General features: G+C 65.0%; 2 protein-coding genes across 3 annotated transcripts in view; one reads left to right on the top strand and one right to left on the bottom strand.

Moving 5' to 3' along the window:
- SPATA2L (spermatogenesis associated 2 like) overlaps positions 1–599 on the top strand; it is a gene marked incomplete at its 5' end in the record, with an annotated part of 2,210 nt that extends 1,611 nt beyond the window's left edge. The window contains one exon of the mRNA XM_025209145.1: positions 575–599. Within this exon, the coding sequence (XP_025064930.1) occupies positions 575–599 (25 nt within the window). The remainder of the gene's footprint in view (positions 1–574) is intronic.
- Positions 600–636: 37 nt separating this feature from the next.
- On the bottom strand, positions 637–5,436 carry CDK10 (cyclin dependent kinase 10). 2 transcript variants are annotated; one of them, XM_006027833.3, is made up of 13 exons: positions 5,043–5,436; positions 4,845–4,916; positions 4,642–4,744; positions 4,426–4,507; positions 3,767–3,834; positions 3,538–3,590; positions 3,341–3,410; positions 2,476–2,535; positions 2,177–2,300; positions 1,958–2,097; positions 1,719–1,771; positions 1,538–1,653; positions 637–1,036 (listed from the first exon to the last, which is right to left on the bottom strand). In XM_006027833.3, the coding sequence occupies exons 2-12, from the start codon at positions 4,861–4,863 to the stop codon at positions 1,550–1,552; spliced, it is 876 nt and encodes a 291-aa protein (XP_006027895.1). In that variant the 5' UTR covers positions 4,864–4,916; positions 5,043–5,436; the 3' UTR covers positions 637–1,036; positions 1,538–1,549. The 2 variants fall into 2 exon arrangements, with proteins under 2 accessions (XP_006027895.1, XP_006027896.1); XM_006027834.3 differs by having other exon boundaries at positions 4,845–5,181.
- Positions 5,437–5,442: the final 6 nt, after the last annotated feature.

Consider the following 5,442-nt stretch of genomic DNA (forward strand, 5'->3'; position numbering starts at 1 on the left):
CCCCCCCATCTGCTTTCCTACCGCTGTTGCTCTCGAGGCAGCCTGAAACGCTGGAGCTGGGAGCAAGGGGAGGAGCAGGGCAGGGACCCTTTGGGGGGAGCGGGGGCCGTCTCCGAGTAAACGTCCAGCTATGACAGTGGCAAGCGCCTGTTCTGTTTGTGGGTTGTGCCCCCTCGCCCGGGCTGATCAGGGGGAGGGGTGGGGGGGGGCCGTGATGCAGCTGTTGCCATAGTGTCTGTGCTGCTCTTCGTTGCTATGGTGAGCCATGCATGTGTGCAGCCCCTGGTGCCAGCTTGGGAGGCCGAGCCCACAGCCCTTGTGCTGGGTGGCCCCAGCTGAAGGCACAGAGGGCTCCCTGTCCCCCCACCCATACTGTGCCGGGGAGGCCAAGCTGCCATGGTCCCCAGAGGTGGGTAGAGTCCCCGCTGCTCTGTGCACAAAGGCTTCACCCATGATAAAGCAGCCCCGGTGGGGTGCATGGTGCTGTGCCCCCAGCAGGACCCTGCTGCCATCGCCCTAAGGCCCTGCGCGCGCAGGCTGGAGGAGGGGGTAGCTCCCGGCTTGGTGCCTGCAGCTCTTCCTTCCTGGAGCTGAGCTGACAGCCCTGGCCAAGGCGCTAAGCAGAGGAGACAGGCGCTGACGCATGCACGTGACTTTATTGAAAGCAGGACTGTGCTCAGCACAAGGAAACGGGGCTTCCTCTCCCCACAGGCAGCTCAGCTGCCTTTGCTCCGACGCCCCAGCTCCGTCCGCCAAGGCTCAAGTCTCCCTCCAGCCTCGGGAGCGTGCATATGCAGCGCTTGGTTGTGCCTGGGGCCAGGTGCGGGGAGGCGTGCAGGAAAAGATGAGAGCTGGCTCTGCCTGCCCGCGGCAGCTGTGGTCCCAGAGCTGACAGCAATGCCGCGGCCCCGCGGGAAGGCCACTGCACATCTTGCACCTCTCCCTGGCAGCGGCTGGACCAGCAGCGCTTGGGCTCAGCAGTTGGTCATAGTCACGCCAGCGCAGGCCTTGGGTACACTTGGGTCTTCTCCCCGCTCTGGTACAAAAGCTCCAATGAGAGACTGACCCAAGGGGAGGGGGTCGAAACAGCCAGCGGCGCTGGGGGACAGACCCAGGCTGCTGGGAGATGCAGGTCCCTGGGTACCTGGGCGAAGCCACGTGCAGCCTGAGAGGCAGAGGGCAGCTGAGCCAGACCTCAGGCTGAGGAAGTGAGCAGCTGCAAGGCTCAGCCAGGAAACGCACCCAGCGCGTCTGGCAGCTCGGAGAGGAGTGAGCTGCAGCCTCCTCGGAGCCTGGGAGCAGCCCAGGGGTGGAGCAAACCCCTCCCCGGGTAAGGCTGGACGGTTGCTGGCCCTCCTGGGGGCAATGCCCGCTCCGTGCTGCTGCAGGGACCAGGCTTTGGCCGTGTCCCTGGGGAGGGGCAGGCAGGGTGCGGCACAGCCAGGTACCTCAGCCTCTGCTGGGATCCAATTCCCTGTGTGCCCGTTGTTGGGGACCCGGGTCCCTGTTGGCTCAAGGTACCGAGGATGTTCCTTACCCTGCAGCCGACTCAGGGCTTGCTGCGCTTGCCCTGGGTTTCAGCCCCTGTGCTGGTGGTGGCGGCTCTCTTGTTGCGGTGGTGCGGGAAGGTGGGCATAAGCTCGGGCTCGCAGGCTGGAGGGGGAGAGAGGAAAGGAGGCTCGAGCGGGGGGGGGGGCCACCAGCAGGGAGTCACTTACGCAAGGGCTTCTCCTTAAAGTAGGAGCTCTCCAGGCAGTCGCCCGCTGTCGCCCTGGGGAGGCAAAGAGACAGGTCAGCGGCTGAGCCTGGTGTCTCACCTGTCCCAGACACCCCTGGGCACGCCTGGGGGCTGCCAAGTGGGTACCCCACCCCTGCTACAGGGCAGCAGCATGGCCAGGCCACAGCAGCCTCTGCAGCTCCAGCCCGGGGAGCGGAAGGGCACTCGCCAGCTCCTCACCTCTTCTTGGGGTCGTACATGAAGAGGAAGTTGAGGAGACGCAGCCCGGCCTCCGAAAGCCACGGGAACTTGTGCTTGAGGTTGTTGTAGGGCTGCTTGCGCAGCGTGTACTGGCTCACCAGCGGCAGCTTGGAGAAGCCCTGGGGGCAGGGGAGAGTGGAGGGTGAGGGCCAGGACAGGAGGAGAGGGGCAGGGGGGGAACGCGGGGCTGGTGCTCACCGGCCAGATGTTCTCGTTGGGCGTGCCCAGCAGCTGCACGATCAGGTCGATCTGGTGGATCTCGGAGCTCCCCGGCAGCAGCGGCTTGTGGGCCAGCAGCTCTGCCAGGATGCAGCCCACAGCCCTGGGGAGGGAACGGGTGCATGGGCAAGTGGGGCACAGCCCTGCCACTAGCAAGACCTTGGCACAGATCCTGGTGACACGGAGCTGCTTTGACCCCCAGGGGTGCCTGCAGCTGGAGGGCAGCCCCATCCTCCCCTCCCCGATCAGGGCCTTGCTGCCCAACACGAGCCCCTCACCACATGTCAATGCTGGTGGTCTGGGTCGTTGTCCCCAGCAGCAGCTCCGGGGCGCGATACCTGGCAACGTGAGCAAAAGGAAGCACTGGTTCAGGGAAGGCAGGCCCTTCAAGAAGAGGTTGAGGGGTCGGGGGTGATCCAGGCACAGCGATGCCTGTGCTCTGCTATGGGGTTTCCCAGGCTGGCTGCCTCCTGCCCCTTTCTGCTCCATGGCTCGGGGTGTTTCAGCCTCCCTCCAAGGCGCTGGGTGCCGGCTGCATCCCAGGCTGGGCAGGGGGACTGGGCTGTGCCAATGCTGCTGGGACCAAAGCCAGAGGGTCCTGGCTAGAGGGTCTTGGCCCTCTGCCCAGGCTCAGACCAACATCATATTTGTAGGCAGGAAGAGAATTTCCCCCCTGCTCAGATTGGTGCAGACTGGGAGGGGGGTTGCCTTCCTCTGTAGCAGGGGCACGGCCCCTGCCTGGGATCTCTGGAGCATCCATTAACAACCTTTTCCAGCAGCAGGACATGGGCTGCCGTGCCCCCCACTGCTTTCCCTAAGGCAGGGTCAGGCGTGAGGTCTGGTGTTGAATCAGGGCTGACGGTTGTTTTGCTAAGCGGCGAGGAGGGGTTTGCCTGGGCTGGTTTGGGCAGGGCTGATCTGAATGGTTTTCCTGGAGGCAAGGGAGGCCTGCATGGATGTGTACAGCACAGGACCCGCGAGTCTCTGCCAGGGGCCTGGAACTGTGCAGGGAAATGCATAGTGCAAGGGCAGGGGCCTCAGGAGACGAGCTCAAGGGGCTACAGCTGTTGGCACTGCCCCGCTTCCCCCAGCCAGGCACAAAGGGACACGGCCCCTGCTCCATGCCGAGCGGAGGATACTCACCAGAGGGTGACGACCTTGGGGGTCATTGGCTTCAGCGGCACTCCGTAGGCACGAGCCAGCCCGAAATCCGCTGCCAGGGAGAGGACAGGCATGAGGTCGGGCACAGGCTGGCTCCTGCGTTACAGACCGGGCAGAGCACAGCTGCCCGTGGCCAGAGCCAGCAAGTGGGGCAACAGGCGGCAGCCAGGGGAGCTCACCCGTCTTCACACAGCCCTTGTCCGTCATGAGCAGGTTGGACACCTTCAGGTCCCTGCCGGCAGAGCAGAGAGGAGCCGTCACCAATGTCCGGCCCTGCGAGGTGCACCCCAGCACCCAGTGGTCCTTGTATGGCTCATCCTTACCCGCAACCCAGGGGGCAGCTCTAGGGCCCACTGCCCACTCCAGGACCCCTTGTCCTGCCCGCAGTGCCTGCCCTTGCCTCCTTACCGGTGGATGATGAAGTTCTCGTGGAGATACTGGAGCCCCCTGAGGACCTGCAGGATGATGCACTTCACCTGTGGGCAGGGGCACAAGCAGTCTCCTTAGCCACCAACAGCAGTATGCGAGGTTTCCACACCAGCCCCGCGGCCACGTTCAGCAGCCCGGCCAATGCCTGCGGACACCCGGTGCAGGGCTGGACAAGGCCTGGCTTGCGTCTCGGAGCCCAAGATCCAGAGCATCCCAATGAGGTGAGCAGGGCTCGGCGCAGGCAGTGGGCGAGGCTCGGGATCCCAGTGGGCTGAGGAAGCCCCCGGGTAACGGCTCCGTCCTGCACAGGGCAGGGGGCAGCTCACGTGCCCCGACTGGGTCATGTTCACTGGCTGACCCTTCCCTTTGCCTGTCCCCACCCGTCTCGATGCCACAGTGAGACACGGGGAGCCCTTCCGTAGCCCACGGAGCTCCGCCATTACCGGAGATGTTGTGCAGCCAGCCCCACGAAAGGACTAGGGAAGCTCATGCACCCAAACAGGCCAGGCCCGGCTAAAACCCACTCAAAGAAAACCCGAAACATTTTGCAAATTGTAGCTTGGGGTCTCACTGGATCATCGCACACGCACGCCAGGGGCTAGTCGCAGCACCCACTGCTGGTTGGTGCGGGCCCGTACCTGAGCCTCCGAAAAGGGCGTCTGCATGTTCTCGAGGAGGCTGGCGAGGTCCTGCTCGCAGTAACCCATCACTAGGAAGATGCTGCCGGGGAGACGCAGGGTCAATCGCCCACAGGGACAGCGGCGAGGTCAGCACCCCCCACCCCTGCCCTATCCTGACCAGCACCGCTCCTAGGAGCCAGCCTGCGCGCTGGGCAGACTCCAGGGCACCGTTACCTCTCCAGGTGGTTCCCCACCACCACCTCCTTCAGCTCCACGATGTTGGGGTGCCGCAGCCTCAGCAGCAGGGTGATCTCCCGCAGGCTGCTGATGGGAATGCCTGCAGAGAGCGGGACCCATGTTGTGTGTGCCATGCCTACCCCCGCCCTGGGGTCTGCAACATGCCAACCCCACAGCCCTTCCATGCATCGTCCCCTTACCGTCCTTCTCCTTGTCCATCCGCACCTTCTTCAGCGCCACGATCTCGTCTGTTCTGGTATCTCTGGCACGGTCTGAAACAGAGACGTGTAACGGGGCCTGGACCACTCGGGGCCAAGGCAGCGCCTGCTCCGTTACCGACCAAGTGACCCGTGAACCCTCCCCTTGCAGCCACGGGGCGGGAGGTGGCGAGAGCTCACGTCTACCGGGGTCCCAACAGGATCTGGGTGCGCTCCCTTCCCTTGGTGCACAGAACCCAGGTTCCCGCGTCTTTCCTGGGCGTTTCGGGGGCACGGGCAGGGCCCGGCGGCAGGCACCGGCACCAGGCGCACAACCCGCTCACTGCATTTGGGGTTGGGAAGGAACTTCCCCCACGGCCACGCTGGTCTGGACGGCGGGGTTCTGCCTTCCTCCGCGGCCTCTGCCTGCAATCGCCGAGTATCTAACACCCCGCGCGGCAGCAGGACGCTGACGGCGCCCAAATCCCCCGCTTGCCCCGCAACGGGTTCAGGGGCTCTCGATGCCGGCGCGCTTGGTCATCGCAAGAAGGGGCCGAGGAAGAGGTGAGGAGCAGCCGGCCCGGGCCCGGGCGTCCCACCG

Source organism: Alligator sinensis, unplaced genomic scaffold (assembly GCF_000455745.1).
Source record: "Alligator sinensis unplaced genomic scaffold, ASM45574v1 scaffold255_1, whole genome shotgun sequence".
In the NCBI taxonomy this organism is placed as follows: Eukaryota; Metazoa; Chordata; order Crocodylia; family Alligatoridae; genus Alligator; species Alligator sinensis.

Excerpts from the sequence above, each read along its gene's own strand:
- CDK10 (XM_006027833.3), bottom strand. Across the intron at positions 3,411-3,537 it reads CAAGGGCTGTGTGAAGACGG|CGGATTTCGGGCTGGCTCGT; the intron begins GTGAGCTCCCCT and ends TCTCCCTGGCAG. Across the intron at positions 2,536-3,340 it reads CCCAAGGTCGTCACCCTCTG|GTATCGCGCCCCGGAGCTGC; the intron begins GTGAGTATCCTC and ends TCACGTTGCCAG.